The 17,348-nt window shown below is 45.3% G+C and overlaps 6 protein-coding genes across 7 annotated transcripts; 5 read left to right on the top strand and 1 right to left on the bottom strand.

Annotated features, from left to right (window-relative positions):
• Nucleotides 1–105: 105 nt before the first annotated feature.
• On the top strand, nt 106–1,295 carry LOC6541451. The gene is made up of 4 exons (XM_001970190.3): nt 106–471; nt 529–773; nt 828–1,001; nt 1,055–1,295. Exons 1-4 carry the CDS (start codon nt 280–282, stop codon nt 1,293–1,295), a joined length of 852 nt encoding a protein of 283 aa, XP_001970226.2. The 5' UTR covers nt 106–279.
• Nucleotides 1,296–1,412: 117 nt separating this feature from the next.
• Nucleotides 1,413–2,566, top strand: LOC6541378. Its single transcript, XM_001970189.3, has 4 exons — nt 1,413–1,677; nt 1,737–1,984; nt 2,041–2,214; nt 2,275–2,566. Exons 1-4 carry the CDS (start codon nt 1,474–1,476, stop codon nt 2,492–2,494), a joined length of 846 nt encoding a protein of 281 aa, XP_001970225.1. The 5' UTR covers nt 1,413–1,473; the 3' UTR covers nt 2,495–2,566.
• Nucleotides 2,567–3,895: 1,329 nt separating this feature from the next.
• Nucleotides 3,896–7,148, top strand: LOC6541552 (serine protease inhibitor 28Dc). Its single transcript, XM_001970188.3, has 2 exons — nt 3,896–4,791; nt 6,132–7,148. Exons 1-2 carry the CDS (start codon nt 4,046–4,048, stop codon nt 7,039–7,041), a joined length of 1,656 nt encoding a protein of 551 aa, XP_001970224.1. The 5' UTR covers nt 3,896–4,045; the 3' UTR covers nt 7,042–7,148.
• A 282-nt stretch (nt 7,149–7,430) lies between these two features.
• Nucleotides 7,431–11,716, top strand: LOC6541441 (WW domain-containing oxidoreductase). Of its 2 annotated transcripts, XM_001970187.3 has the most exons (6): nt 7,431–7,637; nt 7,698–8,207; nt 8,269–8,448; nt 11,013–11,142; nt 11,222–11,350; nt 11,426–11,707. In XM_001970187.3, the coding sequence occupies exons 1-6, from the start codon at nt 7,546–7,548 to the stop codon at nt 11,609–11,611; spliced, it is 1,227 nt and encodes a 408-aa protein (XP_001970223.1). In that variant the 5' UTR covers nt 7,431–7,545; the 3' UTR covers nt 11,612–11,707. The 2 variants fall into 2 exon arrangements, with proteins under 2 accessions (XP_001970223.1, XP_026834914.1); XM_026979113.1 differs by lacking the exons at nt 7,431–7,637; nt 7,698–8,207; nt 8,269–8,448 and adding an exon at nt 9,786–10,947 and having other exon boundaries at nt 11,426–11,716.
• A 66-nt stretch (nt 11,717–11,782) lies between these two features.
• LOC6542161 (succinate dehydrogenase assembly factor 4, mitochondrial) lies at nt 11,783–12,596 on the bottom strand. The gene is made up of 2 exons (XM_001970186.3): nt 12,278–12,596; nt 11,783–12,214 (listed from the first exon to the last, which is right to left on the bottom strand). Exons 1-2 carry the CDS (start codon nt 12,330–12,332, stop codon nt 11,913–11,915), a joined length of 357 nt encoding a protein of 118 aa, XP_001970222.1. The 5' UTR covers nt 12,333–12,596; the 3' UTR covers nt 11,783–11,912.
• A 1,108-nt stretch (nt 12,597–13,704) lies between these two features.
• On the top strand, nt 13,705–16,686 carry LOC6541357 (protein peste). The gene is made up of 6 exons (XM_001970185.3): nt 13,705–14,097; nt 14,451–14,590; nt 14,717–15,391; nt 15,485–15,782; nt 15,877–16,156; nt 16,252–16,686. The coding sequence occupies exons 3-6, from the start codon at nt 14,753–14,755 to the stop codon at nt 16,589–16,591; spliced, it is 1,557 nt and encodes a 518-aa protein (XP_001970221.1). The 5' UTR covers nt 13,705–14,097; nt 14,451–14,590; nt 14,717–14,752; the 3' UTR covers nt 16,592–16,686.
• The last annotated feature ends 662 nt before the right edge of the window (nt 16,687–17,348 follow it).

The following is a 17,348-nucleotide window of genomic DNA, read 5'->3' as shown; positions in this document are numbered from 1 at the left end:
AAAAATTAAAGAATCGATAAAAATCTAAGCGAATTTCTACAGTTGGCGATCACTCAATAACAACGCAAAAATGAGTATAAGAACTCGATTAAAACCGATGAGTTTAGAAGGTGTCTACAAAAGAGCACAGGAACATTTGTGACGTCAGTGAGTAAACGAAGATAACGCGAAAGAGATTGGGATTTTGATGAGAACTATAAACAAACACTCAGTAAAAATTGTTTTGCAAGTGAGGAGAAAAACATCAGTATCATTTGTAATGCCTCAGCAACAAATGTGATGGCCTTTAAGTTAATTGGAAAGCCTCAGTGGGCAGAGCTCAGAGATCTGTACGCGAATGATAGGACTAATCTCACGGGATTCGACTTAATCGAGTACTTTATAAACTACATACCCTTATCCAGATCCGAGTCCATAGCAATATACACAACCGATGAGAATTGGGCAACACACGGCAGTTATGTACTTAATGTAGGGTAATAGAACCATTTTAGAACTGCGAATTGGGACTTAAGGTCTATATTTCAGCATTATTTGGATGACAAGGTATATATTTATTTAGATACCATCAAGGGATCCCTAGAAGATCTGGGAAACCTGTTGTGCTCTCTAAAACTGAATGTGTTCCATTTGATCTGCGGCTATGGAGACAGATTAAAACCATTAGTTGAGGCATACTGGCTGAGTGTCGGGCAGGATTTGACTAGTCTTGAACACCAGGCCGCTATTGTCTACCACCTGCCAAGCACCAAAATACCCAGTTGGAAACCGAGGTGAAGTGAACCACTTAGTAAGGAAACAATGTATACCAACTTCCATTTCTTTAGCTTAAGTGACACTTGCAAAGTTGCTTATCTGACCCCGAATCATGCCGACTTGGTCGACAGACACTGGGCTTATCGATCAGCTGATTCTTTGAGTTTGATAAGGGGATTTATGGAGAACAATCTCACTGCTGGTGTTTTTAGTACCCAAGGGCAACCCCTAGCCTGGTGCCTCAGGTGAGGAGAAGAGATTGTCTGCTCATGTTCTTGAAAAACTCCGCCTGTTCTAGATCTCCTCATGGAAGCCTGAGCAACCTGCACGTTTTATCCTCACACCGTCGAAAGGGCCTGGGATCCCTGGCAGTGCGCTTTATGGCCCATGAAATCAAGTCAACGGGGTCAGAGGTCCTGGCCACGGTTGTTCCTGGAAACGAGGGCTCCCGGCGAATGTTTGAGAAACTGGGGTTCACGCCCATCAACAAACTCTACTGGGCAGTGATACCCTGCTTTTCACGATTAAACACTAAATAGAGACTTTAAACGTCTCATATGCTTCAACTTGCCTCGTAATCAATATTTGCCTTTCGCATTTGTTACTTTATGTGCATGATGCATATGTATGTATGTTAGGTTCCGAAAACGCTTCTCTTTGCTCGCTTTGTTTTCAAGTTTAGTATTCGATCAGCCTTTGTTGCGCTAGGTCGTCGTCATGTCCGCGGAGGATTCTTTGGTGGAAATTCCACGCAGCGAGTGGCCCAAGCTGCGGGATTCGTATCTCCACAGGGACACGGATCCCCAGGGCTATTCGTGCATAAATAATTTCATCAAGTGGGTGGAGATGGACCCGGAACTGAAAGTCAGTTTCCTGTCGCTGAATGGGGACTGGCGGAGCGATGGAACCTTTGTTCTAACCGTAAGCCATGCGAAAGATGCAAGCGCAGCAGTTGGTTCGTGAATGTTGTCTAATCTCAGCTAGGTTCGGAAATACGTATGACCCATATTTACTTCAACACTCTGAGCGACAACTTGGATCGCGTGACGAAAGCCCTAGAATGTCTTAAGTACATTGATGGTGAATACATTTTCTTCGGGTTTGGTTCTCGATTGAAGCCCGTGGTGGAGTATATTGACAGCAAATATTCCACCACTAAGGAACTGCACTTAAATGAGACGGTTTGGTACAGTGCCAGCAAGGAACTCGTAGATTCGTTTACTATTCAGTGAGTTTATACCTGAAACCCCTCGATTCTCAATGCTTAGAGTCATTCTAACTTAGGGCTCCTCCGGGCATTACTCTACTCAACTTGGCCCTCGAAGATGCCGAAACTATCAATGAAATCTGGCCTCATCGTGCACCCGGCTCCATAGACTTTGTGAGAAGTTTAATTAAATATAATCTCAACTTGGGAGCCTACGACGACAACGGAAAGTTGGTTGCGTGGTGTCTGCGGTAAGCCATCAAAATGTATTTACAAATAAACCCATTAATTGATGTGCGTTCCTGTTTCAGATTGCCGATTGGATCCTTGGGCCTGTTGCAGGTTCTGGAGTCACACAAGCGCCTCGGCCTGGGCAGCTTGATGGTGAAGTCGATGGCCAAGAAGATTTCCGCAACTGGAGAGCAAGTTTTGGCCCCAGTGGTGACGAAGAACACCGCTTCGAGGAGCATGTTCGAGAAACTGGGCTTCCGAGCTATAGACAATACATATTGGGTTCACATGCAGGTTTGAAGGCAGACCATTTGAAAGAAAACCAAAAAATACCACTTGCATTATTATTAAAATAAATGTAAGTGAACAATTGATTCTATTTTTATAATGAAGAAGAGTGAGCTTTGAAAGGTAAAATAATACACATCGGGAGAAATCTTAGTTGCCATTTTATCAGAATACCTTTTTGATTACAAGCATTGCATTTGATGCTTCTGTTGTTTTATTTTTATTTGGTCTGAAAATTATAAGAACTCTGGAAAAGTGTGCTATTTCACGTGAGCAACAATTGTTAATCTATAACGATGAATTTATTATGAAGTTCACAATCGCGTGACAATTATTAATACGAATTTCGTACTTTGTTAGTTCATCAGCTCATTCAACAATAGCTAACCAACGAAGCTTGAATAAGCGAGATGAGTTGTAATCTTGTTGTAAATTAATTGGATGTGGTAGAAACAATGTTTACATGTATATTTGGTTTGTTGTTAACAAAAATATTTATAAAGTGCCAAATGAATATACAATCCGAGTTCTTTTGGATAGTAAGCCGCGTAATATTAAAATGTTATTCACCTTCCTTTTGACCGTTCAAAAATATAGTCACGTTTCACGTGTATATTTTCATACCGAAACGTGAGATGAAATCTTTCGTTGCTTTCAAAATGATCAGTTATCAGAAACAGCAACTGAAATGAACTAACACACATTTAATAACAATATAATGATAGATACAGAACTTACACAACACCTTTATCGTTTTTTGGTAGCTGGCATTACAGAGGCAAATTACTCATCGCATCGAATCTAAATTCCCTCACAGAGCAAGTAACGCTTATTAATAATTTACGATGGGCTTGTGCGACGGCTTTTACTGTCGTCAACAAAACCCGTCTAAACTCCGTATACTCATAGTTCTTATGGACCAGCCCATCTTATCCTAGCGCTGGGAAACCCCACGGCTCCATGCCAGTCTCAATGTGCGCGAACTTTCCAATGACAAGACCGAGAGTACGCAACCGCTAATAAATATTTAAAATATTTGCTCAACGGGAACGAGGAGCGAGAGAATACCAGATGTGCGTCACGGTCACAGTTTGAGATAGATAGTTACAGATGGGCGGAGAGGGCTTGAATGGATTTCCGCACAAAAGTTCGCAGAATGCTGATGGGGGCAGTACATGAGCGCAGAAAGTGCCGATCATCGAAGATCAATAACAAGTGCGGATCGAGGCACCCATGTAAACAAAGCCGGGGTATAACCAGTGACTCGTCCGCGAAAGCTCTCCGAGATCAGCTGGGGATGCAGAGCCGCAGCCGGAGCCAGCGCCAGAGCGCGAGAAGGAGCGTTTTTGCTCGACAACGAGTTTCCGATTCCAGTTTTATAAAGATGAGCGCTGAGCGCCACCAATTCAGTCGGGCTCTAACAACTCGCACAACCACATCGCGTTCGCACCCAGAAAACACAAAGGAACTACATACGGGCATACATGCGATCATCCATACACACATAGTAAGAGTTCCCTATATAAAGTTCGTTCTGTGTGCCTGCGAGGTTAAAATTGCAAAATGTGGCGCTCGCTTGTGGCGCTTCTGCTCCTGAGTGCGGTGTGCTGGGGCTCGGAACTCTTTCGGGAGGGCCTGCGGACCCCGGAAACGATGGCCTACATAAACGGACTCGTGCAGCAGCAGCAGCGGCAGCAGCAGCAGCAGCAGCAGCAGCAGGAGATGCGGCGTCAGGAGTCGCAGCACATCGAGCCGATACCACTGCCACCTGTGGCGCACCTCCAGTCGCCCGGCCTGGTGAACGGCCTTGTGCACGGCCTTGGCGACCAGAACGACCCCGTGCTGAATCGCATATCAGGCGCTCCGGGGTCGCAGCCGCTTCCGGCTGCCCAATCCGGCGGCAACGTGGATCTGGCCACCTCCGATAGGATTGCGAGCAGTGTGCTGAACTTTGGCAACATTCTGGGCCAGCACCTGGCCAGCGGTAAAACCGAGATATTCTCCCCCCTGAGCATCGTGTACTCGCTGGCCCTGCTGCTCCTGGGCGCCAAGGGACGCAGTTACGAGGAGCTGTCCGCGGTGTTCGGTACCTCGGACACGGCCAGGCTGCACGAGCAGTTCGGCCTGATGCTGCAGGACCTGCAACAGCCCACCAGGGAGGCGGTCTCGCCGGGACGACCCCTGACCAACTGGCGGGCCAGCAGCCCCATGAGATCCAATCGACGGGCCCAGCGACCGGGTGCTCATGAGGTGCACCTGGCCAACGGCCTGTTCACACAGACCGGCTACTCACTCAACCCTGACTACAGGTGAGCTTCGCAGCGGATAATTATCCGGCTGCAAACTGGAACTATAGCGATATGTGGCTGGGGATGGGCGCTGGGTAATGCCAGACGATTGGCGATCGCCTTGAGGTGCTACACCGAGAAAAACTGAAGGCTGCGTCTCCTTTCCTGATTGCCAAGTCGGGGGAACAGGTTCATTAGCCAGCAGCATGAGCTCACCCATTTTTATTAACCATTTAAAGCCTCTTGAAGGTGGTGCTTTTGAGGGAAATTTTCGAGACCTGCACTTCATTTATATTCCAAGAAGATATACAAAGGGAAAAAAATAACACACGCAAGAGTCATATTTATGTTTCTGTGTAGCTGTGTAGCAATCAGCTTTATCACTTATATTTATGAATCTCTAAAACCCGAGCTTTCATTGAGAAATATATATGTACGCATACAAGTTTAGAAGATTTAGTAAGAACTTCCAAGTTTTTATTACAACATGTGAAGTGGCTATAATCAATTTGAGTCGGAGCAATCAAAACCAGAACGAATTGATATATTTGCATATATTTGATTCGGCGTGGAAATTATACAATTCTAACCTATTGCTGCTAATTTTAATTCGCTATACTTGTTATCAGCAAATTAAGTACCTTAGGTCAAAATATATACTACATATGTATATATATTTGAAACAATGAAATCCCGAAATTTGTGCAATAAAAAGCACACTGATAAGAAAGCGCAATTAAATACTTAACAGTAATCGAAACAAGATAGAATGCTAAAGTCCAGTTCCCCGACTATCAGATACCCATTACTTAGCTAGTGGAAGTGCGAACGAGAACTTTCATAATTTTCTGGAATATCGGTAAAAGCTGGGGAAAAAAATTGTAAAAATTTAAAATTGTTTCAAAAGTGTGTGCGTGACAGTTTTTGGCGGTTTGTGGGCGTTGGAGAGGGCGTGGCAGCATTGCGCCGCGTTTATGTCTCTGGAAGCTGCATGCCTGAGATCGAGGCGGTCATACGGACAGAAGGACAGACGGACGGACAGACGGACATGACCAGATCGACTCGGGTATTGTCAGGACCAATAAGAATATATATACTTTATATGGTTGGAAACGCTTCCTTCTGCCTGTTACATACTTTTCAAAGAATCCAGTATACCCTTTTACTCTACGAGTAACGGGTATAAAAAGGAAAACAAATTATTTTGCAAGTTTTTAGCTCACTAAAAATTACGATTCCGACCCATCCCCAGTTCCCAATATCCCAATAATGTTGCTCCACTTTGCACGACGACATTGGCATACTAATAGCTGCGCCTTGTTGACTTTTTACTCATGAGCTCCACTTTTGTGCAATTTCAGACGGGTGATCGCCGAGGTCTACGCCTCGGATCTGGAGGTTCAGGATTTCGAGGGCAATCCGGCGACAGCACGTTACAACATCAACGCCTGGGTGGCGAAGCACACGAAGAACCACATCGAGAACATCATCTCCAGCGATATTCCGCAGAGCACCAGGATGATCCTGGCCAACGCGTTGTACTTCAAGGCATTCTGGGAAACGGACTTCATAGAGTCGGCCACGCGGCCGGATAACTTCTATCCCAATGGAGAGGGAACTGAGCCGGCTATAAGGGTGCAGATGATGGCCACTGGAGGCGCGTATCCGTACCACGAGGATCACGATATGGGCTGCAAGATCATTGGGCTGCCTTACAGGGGAAATCTGAGCACCATGTACATCATCCAGCCCTTTAAGTCCTCGGTGAGGGAGCTAACGGCACTGCAGAAACGCTTGACGGCGGATAATATCGAGGACATGATCAGCAGGATGTACAGACGGGCAGCCGTGGTGGCATTCCCAAAGATGCATCTCACAGAGTCGGTGAACCTGAAGACAGTCATGCAGAAAATGGGGCTGGGCGGCATCTTCAGCGTGGTGCAGAATGATCTCTCGTTGATCGCCACCAACGAGGCCGCGAGGACGAATTCGCTGGGCGGGAACAGCCTGCAGAATCTGGAGGCACAGCGCAGAGCCGGAGCGGGAGGAGCACGCTCCGATTTGGTGGTGGATGACATTGTCCACAAAGTGGACTTCACCGTCAACGAGCAGGGCACGGAGGCGGCGGCGTCTTCGGTCACGTACCTTAAGAAATCCGGTCCCGATGTCGTTTTCCGGGGGGACACTCCATTCATGGTACTTGTGCGCCACGATCCCACGAAACTGGTGCTCTTCTACGGCCTTATAAATGAGCCTCCAGCGGCTGCTTAGACTCAAGGACCCTAAGTTATTAAGCGTTAGTACCTAAGTTCGTTGACTTTATAGTTAGGAGACTACTAAATCATTTTTAATGATGAGTAATAAATTAAACCGTAGAATATCAAAATGTTTATACGCTGCAAGCTGTTCGTTATTGTTTAAACCAAGGATACTTTATCTTAGCTGAAGTGTGAGAGCTAGAGCCGGCTGATTAAAGTAGCCACTGCCACTACTAGTTTCTATATATTAATTGGATTTGTGGTAACTGCCGGTACACCACATTTAAATTTAAATAAACAACCGCCAGCCAACCGGTTGCGGTTAACTGCTCTGTTAGGTAAGACGCTGTTCTTTTAGCGGGTAACATGCATCGCTTAACGGAACAGCTGTTACTTCAGTCGGCCGTTATCGGTTAAGCCGCATGTTATCGATACCCGGAATTTATTTTGCGTTATTTTTCGCAACAAAAAGTGTTCCTTACCAACGAAGCTTTCAATAAGTTTCAATTGATCCGCAATGATATCCCTACCCGACACAGATAGCGAGGATGAGCTGCCACCCGGCTGGGAGGAGCGGGCCACCGATGACGGCACCGTTTGCTATGTGAAGTAAGTCAAAAGTTAAGTGGGGTCGTAAAAATGGTTATTAACTTTTAATCGCATCATTAGCCAGCAGGGAAAGACGTCACAGTGGACACATCCGCGTACGGGTCGCTCCAAGCGGATTACGGGCGAGTTACCCTTGGGCTGGGAGAAGTACTACGATGAGCAGGGAAAGCGTTTCATGTTCCTTAACAAGGAGACGCAGCAACGGACGAATGTGGATCCCCGATTGGCTTTCGCCGTGGAGGAGCCCACGCAGAATGTGGCCCAGGTGCGCCAGCGATTTGACTCCTGCTCCACGGCCCTGCAGGTACTGCACGGTAAGGACTTGCACGGACGCACCGCCCTGATTACGGGCGCAAATTGTGGCATTGGCTTCGAGACCGCTCGTTCGCTGGCCCATCACGGCTGTGAGATCATCTTCGCCTGCCGGAACAGATCCTCCACAGAGGCTGCCATCGAAAGCATTGCCCAGGAACGGCCTGCAGCCCGCGCCCGCTGTAGATTCGCCCCTCTCGACCTTAGCTCTTTGCGTTCAGTTCAGCGATTTGCCGGGGAAATCAAGCAGAGCGTTAGGTCAGTAGCACGCCCTTGAAATGCCCATATGGCTTAACTGAGGATTATGTGAATGTTGCAGCCACATTGATTATCTCATCCTGAACGCCGGAGTATTTGCACTGCCCTACACCAAGACCGAGGATGGTCTGGAAACCACATTCCAGGTCTCGCACCTGTCGCATTTCTACCTCACATTGCAACTGGAAACCTTGTTTGATTACAAAACACGGATCATTCTGCTGTCATCCGAGTCGCACAGGTAAGTGGAAATTTGAGCAGCTTAGCACGTAATTGGACTGGGCGAAATGGAAGTGGCAGTTGTAGAATTTTTCATATATGATTCTTATAGTGTAAAAACCTACGGTCTTTCCTGGACTCTCAACCTAAGTTTAATATCTCGTTGGGTTATATTTGGTAATGTTTTTCAAGAAGGGAATTTAAAAGTAATTTACTTCAAATAAAATACATATTTATTCATAAACGGAAATATCTGTAATATATTAGTATTTAAATTATTGATTCAAATTTTGTTCTCTTCCTAATGCATAAAAATTACCTTTCATAACTAACTTTCTGTATGCCAGCGCTGTAAATCTCATTTTAATAATCATTTTGTTTTTCGCCAGCAAGCATTTGTCATTATTGCAACTTGTCTATGTAAAAATTGATTATTGTCAAAATCACACGGTGATTTTAATTGAAACTGAATTCGGTACAAGTCACATGCTAAAAATATTTCATTAAATCCCATTACATTTACTTTATCTTTAATCAACTGCTGACTGTGCGCAAATTACTAGATATGTATATGGGTGTTTCAAATATCTTAAGAACTTTATCATACTATTTAGAAAACGAGCTAAGCGCCATCGGGTTGAAATGTGCGTCTGGCATTTCAAGACGTCTCTTTCATTTTCGCAAGTTGATTGCACTTTTATGATTCCACATAAGTGGACTTTGCACCGCTTTGGGGCCAAACTATTCATAGCCCAGAGCAGAAATAAACGCACTTCGCCTCAGTCAGGCCGTCTAGTGCAGCGTTTTCCAAAATGTTTGCCTGTGCGCCTCAGATCTGTTTGCGTAAGATGTTTTCAGTTTGATCCGATTTCAAGGCGAAGCGTAATTGAACTCAGCTTGGAATATACATATTATTCTTTCCCCAGCCATAGGCTTCGTTTACATTGTGGGCTGCGCACTCCGAGGCACACAAAGAGCCACCTAAAACAATTACGACGCTGGCGCAGCTGGGTTTGTGCTATCAAAACCATAACCAGTGCGTACCAAAAGCAATCACGTGCAGCTGTAAGCACAGTGGTTGTAATCTCGTTTTCGCAGATAAGAGATATATTTATACAGCATGTAAGCGCAACTCAAGAAAATAACGTGCGAGCAAAGAATCAAATTCAATTTAATTAAGGCACAAAAGTGAGCTTACACTGTGGTGCTTTTAGCAGGTACCCATAAACTCCCATTAATAGGTTCTATGGACAGGTACCCACAAGTTCCCCATCTGCGCCAACTCGCTTAATTAGATTGATTCGCTTGGCATCTCGCATGGCCCACTGTGCAGGCCATCAAACCCCAAATTAATCATTTGGTGAACGAGTCTGGTGAAGAAGCACAGCACGGCACCAAATCGACTGAACTGGCTGTACATACTGGTTGCCATTGGAGGTGGTGGCTTTGTATCTGCAGCGTTCGTTGCTGTGCGCACGTACCACATCTTCGGCTGGCCGGAGCATACATGACTATCTGCGAGTACTCCAAGTGGCGCACGAGACTTGTGTTGCACGTTCGCCCGGCGGGAGGCAGAGCTGAATGGCGGCAGGCAGTTCGACTGCTGATCACTTTCAAGCAAACGACTACTTTCAGCATGTTATTATTACATCAGCCTGCAAAATTGTTGTTATTCATTGTCGCACGGATAAAATGCCATTATTTAAGGCAGAAACAAGGGAATATTTGAATGGTTTCTCTTTTTACAACAATTATGTGTCTAATTGTGTGGGAAACGCCTCAGCCATTAACCATTTATTAATTCTATCGCGCAGCTATTACTTTCAGCGAGTTATTGTTTTAAACCTAAATTAATCTGTCTGTAGAACCTAATTAATTAACTCGAAACACAGCAAGCTGACGAAAATAAGCCTTTTTTGCCCGCGACCACCTAGCCAAGAAAGATACAAAATGGAACGCAACTGGTTTGCATCCACTTGGCATGGATGCCGAGTACGACCCATACTTATAAATAACACTGAATTTGCATACATTTTGCGACGTTATATTTACATCGAACCAAGCTGGGCACAGGGATGCGATGAAATGAAAACAAATCCAAAGTCCAAAATGTGCGCGGAGGTACATACATATGTGTATTTGTGGGCAGAAATGTTGTCATGTTGCGGCTCTCGGCGGGAAGTGTGCGACTTGCGCATGCGCTACTGCTGGAGATTCAGGGGCTTCCCGCACAGACTTGGTGGGCCATTGTGGGGCAGTTGGCTGGAGAGTTCACTGTGCATATCGGAGGGTCCTTGTGCGTTGTGGGGCTTTGTTTCGCCGGCGCCACTTGTCGACTCACGCCTTTGTTCGTGGGAGCCTTTGTGTGCGCTGCACTGCATCCCATTGATAAAGAGCGTTTAAAGCCGGCTATGCCAGCTATGCCCGCTTGCCGGCAATGGCAATCAAGACTCGTTTTGCGATTGTCGGCCGGCGGGGGCAAAGTCCAGTGGGTTCAATCGGATGGGGAATGTTCATGTGGGTCGGTCTCCACTGACAAAGAAATGCGTCGCAAACAAGCTTACTAACTTGCCAACTTGCTTGCAGATTCGCCAATCTGCCCGTGGAGAATCTGGCAGTGCACCATCTGTCCCCGCCGCCGGAGAAGTTCTGGAGCATGATGGCCTACAACAATGCCAAGCTGTGCAACGTCTTGTTCGCCCAGGAGCTCGCCCAGGTGAGTCATGCCGTCATGGCCAGATGTGGCTCAAAGCGGGTCAATTAAAAGCGTTTGGTTGCTCCACCCTCTCTTCCAGCGATGGAAGCAGCGAGGCATTTCTGTGTTCAGCCTGCATCCGGGCAATATGGTGTCCAGTGATCTGTCACGGAACTATTGGTTTTACCGGCTGCTCTTTGCCATTGTGCGTCCCTTTACCAAGTCGCTGGTGAGTTGGAAAAAGGGTTCTGTGTCCGAAAACTTTCACTAATTGCTTTCACCAATTCTGTGCCCCATATGGCAGCAACAAGCAGCTGCCACGAGTGTCTACTGCGCCACGGCCAACGAGCTGACCGGGTTGTCTGGACTGTACTTCAACAACTGCTTCTTCTGCGAGCCCAGCAAATTGTCCAAAAGTGCTGCACTGCAGCAGCAACTGTGGAGGCTTAGTGAGAACCTGATTGCCGAGTTTGTGCAGGAGCAGCACTAACCGTCCATTTGGCTCCACTTGATATGTTTATGCATGATACCAATGATTCCATTAAGTATAAATATAAATCAAAATGTTGGTGCTTTCCGAAATCTTCAAACCAGATGACGTTTATCTTACCATCTTATGCGTTTCCCAAAGGAACTGCCAAATAAGTGCAGCGCAATAAACTTGTGAGCGTTAGCAATATCATGTATTTTCTCTTTACACTAAACAAGTATACATTTTGATGTGGTCTTAAGTCTTAGTAGGTAGCATTTAAATAACAGTCTAAGTACTAGTCAAGGAACTCTTGTGGGGACTAGAAGTCGGAGACGCGGCCCTTGCGCTCCCAGTCGCCGTACCGCGTGGGCTCCGGGCCGGCGGGTCCGCCGATCTCGCCCGTATAGGGATTGGTCTGGTTGGGCCAGGGCTTGAGGGGCTCCTTCTCCTGGTAGGGATGGCGCGAGAACTCGTCCAGCTTGCCCAGCGGCGTCTTGGCGCGCAGCTTCTTCTGGAAGGCCATTAGCTTCTCGGTGCGGGTCTTCGGCTCCTTGATCTCGACCACCATGTCGCTGCCGCCGGCTGAGGCCCTCCAAGCGCCGCTCGTCGATAGGTAGCTCACTGTCAATGTAGAATGGGTTCGTTAGGATCGGCGCTGAAGCACAGTAGTACACACACACACACCTTGCTTGCCCACTTGGGGCAGGACTCGCGCCGTTTGTCTGGTCACGGATTGCATTTTGTTTGGATTTCTGTGTATATCAGTTATGCAAGATGCCGGCTGATTTTCGGGTGCTCGCTTCTTATTCGCAGTTATTTGTTTACTGAGAGTCTCTCTTCCGCTTTCGGTTGGGAGTTAGTGCCACTTGCTGGGTTGTGCGCGTCTGAATTGCAAACTGAGGCTGCGTTTTCCTTTTATAGCCCGCGTTGCGTTTAGTTTCCTTATTTATTTTATTTGCCATATGTTGCGAGGCACTGGAAATGTACTAGTTATGGCCTGACCATATGCTCAGCGGAGACGCACACCACGGAGCAGTACTTTGCTAGGCCTTTCGCGGAGCAGGGTGCAAGCCCACGCGATCTGGCAGCGCTGGCTTTCAAAATAAAACGGTTTTTATACAAACTGGGAATCATTTTAAAAAGAAACTCCAAAAAAGTTTTAAATAAACTCGTTCGTTAATAGATCTTCAATTCGAGTTATAAACCGTTGCTGCCAAATATTACGCCAGCCGTGGCTTACAAAAATCAATTTTTCAAAACTCTAGAATAAGGTAGTAATATCCAATTTCCTAATGATCCTTGAAAACTCGTTGTTTTAATGCCTAAACCTATTGTACTATACTAGTCCTTTCATAGGGCACCAACGTATACTCGCCTAGCTGGAGTTTAGCATGTTCCATAGCTCTTCAACGCGTTGCCTATAATATTATGTTATAGGCATATCAAGCTGATTAGAGGCATCGATCGGTGAAGTCGAACGGGATCACCCTTTCCATGTCAAATCAAAGGTTAGTTGCACTGCTAGAAGGTCGCCCAGTCGCCCTTTTCTTATCGCAAAGAGCCATCGGCAATTGAGAGCAGGCGATTAGGAATTGGGGTCCGGACATTATCTTGGCTTATCACCCACCCAATAAGGTATGAGCCCGAAATCGTAGAGCGCTACTGAAGAACATGAATCGCAGGCTGGAGTTTGCTTAATAATACTTGTAATGCGAGTGCTTTCGGTTCAGAAAACCACACGACTCATAGTTGCCCGGTGTCGTTAAATGGTAACCCCAGATCAAGAAGCCGATGAACCGATGAACTACACTTAAGCTTTGCTCGATTTAAGCTCTATAAACTCGAGGAATACTGAAAAAAATACTTGGAGAATATAGAACATTACAATGTACAGAATGTTACAATGAAGCAACTGTATAATTAAATAAACAACATAAATCGGATGAAAATTAACCAATATCATATCCAAGTATATGGAAAACACTTTGATTCTTGAAAGGTTTAAACAGTAATCACTTTTTTTCAGCATTATAATTAACATTTTTACAAAGTATCATTCTGTATCATTTTATTCTGACATTTATGTATATTTTTCATGACGTTCTATATAGCCGTCTTGTCGGATTGAAAACATTTTCCTACCGCCAGTTCAGTCGTTATCAAGTAGGCATTCGAAGTGGTTGGATCGCACCCCCAAGACTAAGAATCACTAAGAATTACAGATACTCGAGCATTCAATCCATTCCGTCCACTCAACTAGTCAGGTCGCGAGGAGTATTGAATATAATAAACAGAGCCACACTTTAGTTAGACTCCCATCCAACCGGAATGTTTGCAACTTGAGTTGCATTATCAGAGGTGGCAGATAACCTCCAGCCTGCTGGACTCGGATCAGATCAGATCAGATCGGATCAGACTTCATAAAGAAGTGGGAGGAATCAGACAGTCTTTACATTTGGATTTAGCAGGGCAGACGTACCGTCGAGTAAATAACCCATTCTCAAGTGAGTTTTTAAAAATTTGGAAAAAATAAAAAAAATAAACATTAAAGGAGTTTGTTAATAAAGTCTAGAGCGTGAAAATGCTGCGCTTAAGTAACGTAGGCTACTGAACTAATTAAACCCGTATTAAAAACCCATTTAAGTTTGTCCTATGATTCATAAAGAAAGCATTAACACATAATACTCATTCTAAAATTATTAAAATTTCTAATAAAAGGATTGAATAACCGCACACTCGCGGGTGAATAACTTACGTCTGAGTAAATGCACTATAATGTAGAAATCATTCACTAGTAGCAAGTAAAATTGTATTCATTCAGTGGGGATAATACCATGTTTTTTGTTATATTTTCTAGATATTGCTACCGAACCCATTCATTACAAGTACTTATCAGGAAACTAAGCTGCCTCGACATTTGGAGTTGTTTAAATACGAGTGCGTCGTAAAACTTTAAACATATTATTATCCCACTACTAAAAGAGGAAAGCCAACCAAGTAATCAGTTATGTTAATCAGTCTAACCATAGATTTACCATTCTAGCCAGCAATTTTAGTAAATTAAACGAGTTGAGCATGGTCAATTAGTATGTAATATAAGCTGTAAAACTTTTTCCATTTCAGGTGCACCGAGACATAATACCTAAAAGATACACTACCATGATCGGAAAACAGCGCGTTTGGCAGACAAGTGTGGTGGGTCTGCTTTTGGCCAGTTTCAGTCTATGCTCGTTGGTTTATATGGAACAGATCGAACGCTGGATGCTCGAGTGGTTTATGGTTCTGCGGCCAGGAACACTGATCAGCAACCTGTGGCAGTCACCCGCCTTGGATATAAACGTGGATCTGTACTTATTCAACTGGACAAACTCGGAGAGCTTCAGCGATCCCACCGTGAAGCCCCGGTTCGAGGAGCTTGGACCCTACCGCTTCACTGAGCGGATGCAGAAGGTCAATGTGGAGTGGCACGATGAGAACTCCACGGTGTCCTACAGGCGCCGCAGTCGCTTCGATTTCGATCCGAAACTCAGTGCCGGACGCCCTTCAGATCCCATTGTGGCACCCAACCTGCTCGTCGTGGGCCTGTACCAGAAGATGGTCATGTGGAGTCCCATGCTGCGTTCCCTCATGTTGCTGGCCCTAAACATCTACGGCAAGGAGCAGGCCATGATCCGGCCGGCCAGCGATTGGATGTTCGAGGGCTTCGACACGCCGATGATCAAGATGAGCAAAATGGTGCCACCTAGTCTGGTTCCGGAGATGAAGTTCCCCTACGAGAAGATCGGCTATGCGTATCCAGTGAGTCAAGAGGGGACATGGTTTTGAATTATCATTATTTTGAATTATGGGGTATTAACCCCATCTAAAAAAATATTTACCTATTATTTCCAGCGCAATGGCAGCATGGAAATCTACGGGCACCACAATGTCTACACGGGTCGAGATGAGTTCCATAAACTGGGTCAAATAGCCAGGTGGCGCTACAACAACGTCACAGAAGCCAGTCCCAGGTGCAAGCTGAAGGGCAGTGCCGGGGAGTTCCACCCCATACCACTGGTGAAGGGCAAACCGATATCCTACTTCCTGCCGGATCTGTGCCGCGAGCTGCAGGTGGATTACTCCGGCACCACCATCTTCGAGGGCATTGAAGCTTTCGTGTACAGAGGCAGTGCGCGCAACATGGCAAATGGTAAGGAATCGATGCTAGAATATAAGGAGTAATTACGATACCTAAATCAAAACTGTAAGTACATCCACTTACCCAATCGCCCGTTCCGTTCCAGGCACTGATAACCCGGATAACAGATGCTATTGCGAGGAGAACTGCCAGGAGTTGAGATCCGGTCTGCTCAACATTTCCTCCTGTTGGTATGGAACGCCTGTCTTTGCGTCCTATCCGCACTTCTATAATGCCGATCCCTACTACGGAGAGCAGGTGGAGGGCATGAAGCCCGACAAGGATCGCCACGAGATGGTCATCATGTTGGAGCCCAAGACCGGAATGGTGCTGGAGATCAAGGCGCGCATTATGGCCAACTTGCTGGTCGAGCCCAAAACTCATTTGTAAGTATGTGGCCACAGCCTATGGATATCTGTTTCAGCATAGTACACTCCACAATAGGAAAAGTATTAGTAAAAGAAAAAACTTGCATTTGCAGAATCTACCGCACGGCGAGAAGAACATTCTTTCCGTTGATCTGGGCGGATTACAATGTCCGCATCACGGATGATCTTCTGGGCTACGTGAAGCTGATGCCGATCCTAGAGTTGGTGGGCAAGATCTTTGGCATCCTAGGCGTGGCCTTGGGTGTGCTGATGCTATTCTGGTATCCGCACCAAATGATCTGGCAGAAGGGCCTGATGCACAAGATCGAGATTAGTTCCATCGAGACGAATAGGTCGTTGGAGCCCGTGAAGAAGAATGATGTGGAGGACTCGCCGCTGCTAAAAGGATTGCCATACACAGGGGCCAAAGATGGGGCGGGAAATTCAAACTGAGAATTTAGGCTAACTAAGTGTCATATGTTTAGGTTTGCAAGAGTTTTCTTGCCTAGTCTACAGATTAAGCCAATAAATGGTAAATGGTGTGCAAAGACTGAAGATTGCAGCGCCGCTCATTTGTATTTGCATACGGATGAACGGTTTGTTTTTTCTTGCTGTATGGGATTGTTCGTTGACTTTTCTTATCACACTGAATCATCGAGTTAAATAAGTGTTCCCAAGTAAAACATAACTTCGCACTGATTACTGATTAATTAGCACATGCATACATATGTACATACATGTGCATGTGTGAAAATTATAGCACGCACAAATCACACAATAATTACACTGAACTGAAAACAATCGATGCACTTGTGAATACTTAACCGATTCAGAACCGTTTCAAGAAAATGCTTACACCACGAAAACAAAAAAGAACCGGTTTTGCGTGCCGATGAATAAGAGATTTAAAGAGAGCGAAGAGATAGCTGTATATGCATATGTATATGTGAATATGTGTATATATGTATATGTGAAGAATTATCCCGTACAATTGGTAAAGTCCATTGGTTGAGACTAGCATGCACAATGTATTCAATTTTAACCTTAATACCAACAATTCAAGGCCTAACGTAATTATGAATACAAGAAACACTTACGCTATTCTTTATATACAAAGTCATCCTACCAACATAAAATATTGTTTAAAGTTGTACATGTTCTGCAATAAAAACTATATATGTACATATGTATGTGGCAGCACAAAAATAGA

The sequence above is a fragment of the Drosophila erecta genome, unplaced genomic scaffold (assembly GCF_003286155.1).
Source record: "Drosophila erecta strain 14021-0224.00,06,07 unplaced genomic scaffold, DereRS2 tig00000055-arrow-pilon, whole genome shotgun sequence".
Taxonomy (NCBI): Eukaryota; Metazoa; Arthropoda; class Insecta; order Diptera; family Drosophilidae; genus Drosophila; species Drosophila erecta.
Note: the sequence above shows the minus strand (reverse complement) of the source record. Positions and strands in the feature narration are given on the sequence as shown.

Bases quoted from the DNA above. Each gene is read 5' to 3' on its own strand.
- LOC6541451 (XM_001970190.3), top strand. From the start codon at position 280: ATGGCCTTTAAGTTAATTGGAAAGCCTCAGTGGGCAGAGCTCAGAGAT. The intron at 774-827 runs GTGAAGTGAACC...CCATTTCTTTAG, and splicing joins ATACCCAGTTGGAAACCGAG to CTTAAGTGACACTTGCAAAG. The intron at 1,002-1,054 runs GTGAGGAGAAGA...CGCCTGTTCTAG, and splicing joins CCCCTAGCCTGGTGCCTCAG to ATCTCCTCATGGAAGCCTGA.
- LOC6541357 (XM_001970185.3), top strand. From the start codon at position 14,753: ATGATCGGAAAACAGCGCGTTTGGCAGACAAGTGTGGTGGGTCTGCTT. The intron at 15,392-15,484 runs GTGAGTCAAGAG...TATTATTTCCAG, and splicing joins AGATCGGCTATGCGTATCCA to CGCAATGGCAGCATGGAAAT. The intron at 15,783-15,876 runs GTAAGGAATCGA...GTTCCGTTCCAG, and splicing joins TGCGCGCAACATGGCAAATG to GCACTGATAACCCGGATAAC.
- LOC6541441 (XM_001970187.3), top strand. From the start codon at position 7,546: ATGATATCCCTACCCGACACAGATAGCGAGGATGAGCTGCCACCCGGC. The intron at 8,208-8,268 runs GTCAGTAGCACG...TGAATGTTGCAG, and splicing joins GAAATCAAGCAGAGCGTTAG to CCACATTGATTATCTCATCC. The intron at 11,351-11,425 runs GTGAGTTGGAAA...CCCATATGGCAG, and splicing joins GTCCCTTTACCAAGTCGCTG to CAACAAGCAGCTGCCACGAG.
- LOC6542161 (XM_001970186.3), bottom strand. From the start codon at position 12,332: ATGCAATCCGTGACCAGACAAACGGCGCGAGTCCTGCCCCAAGTGGGC. The intron at 12,215-12,277 runs GTGTGTGTGTGT...CTACATTGACAG, and splicing joins GCCCCAAGTGGGCAAGCAAG to TGAGCTACCTATCGACGAGC.
- LOC6541378 (XM_001970189.3), top strand. From the start codon at position 1,474: ATGTCCGCGGAGGATTCTTTGGTGGAAATTCCACGCAGCGAGTGGCCC. The intron at 1,678-1,736 runs GTAAGCCATGCG...GTCTAATCTCAG, and splicing joins ATGGAACCTTTGTTCTAACC to CTAGGTTCGGAAATACGTAT. The intron at 1,985-2,040 runs GTGAGTTTATAC...ATTCTAACTTAG, and splicing joins GTAGATTCGTTTACTATTCA to GGCTCCTCCGGGCATTACTC.
- LOC6541552 (XM_001970188.3), top strand. From the start codon at position 4,046: ATGTGGCGCTCGCTTGTGGCGCTTCTGCTCCTGAGTGCGGTGTGCTGG. The intron at 4,792-6,131 runs GTGAGCTTCGCA...GTGCAATTTCAG, and splicing joins TCACTCAACCCTGACTACAG to ACGGGTGATCGCCGAGGTCT.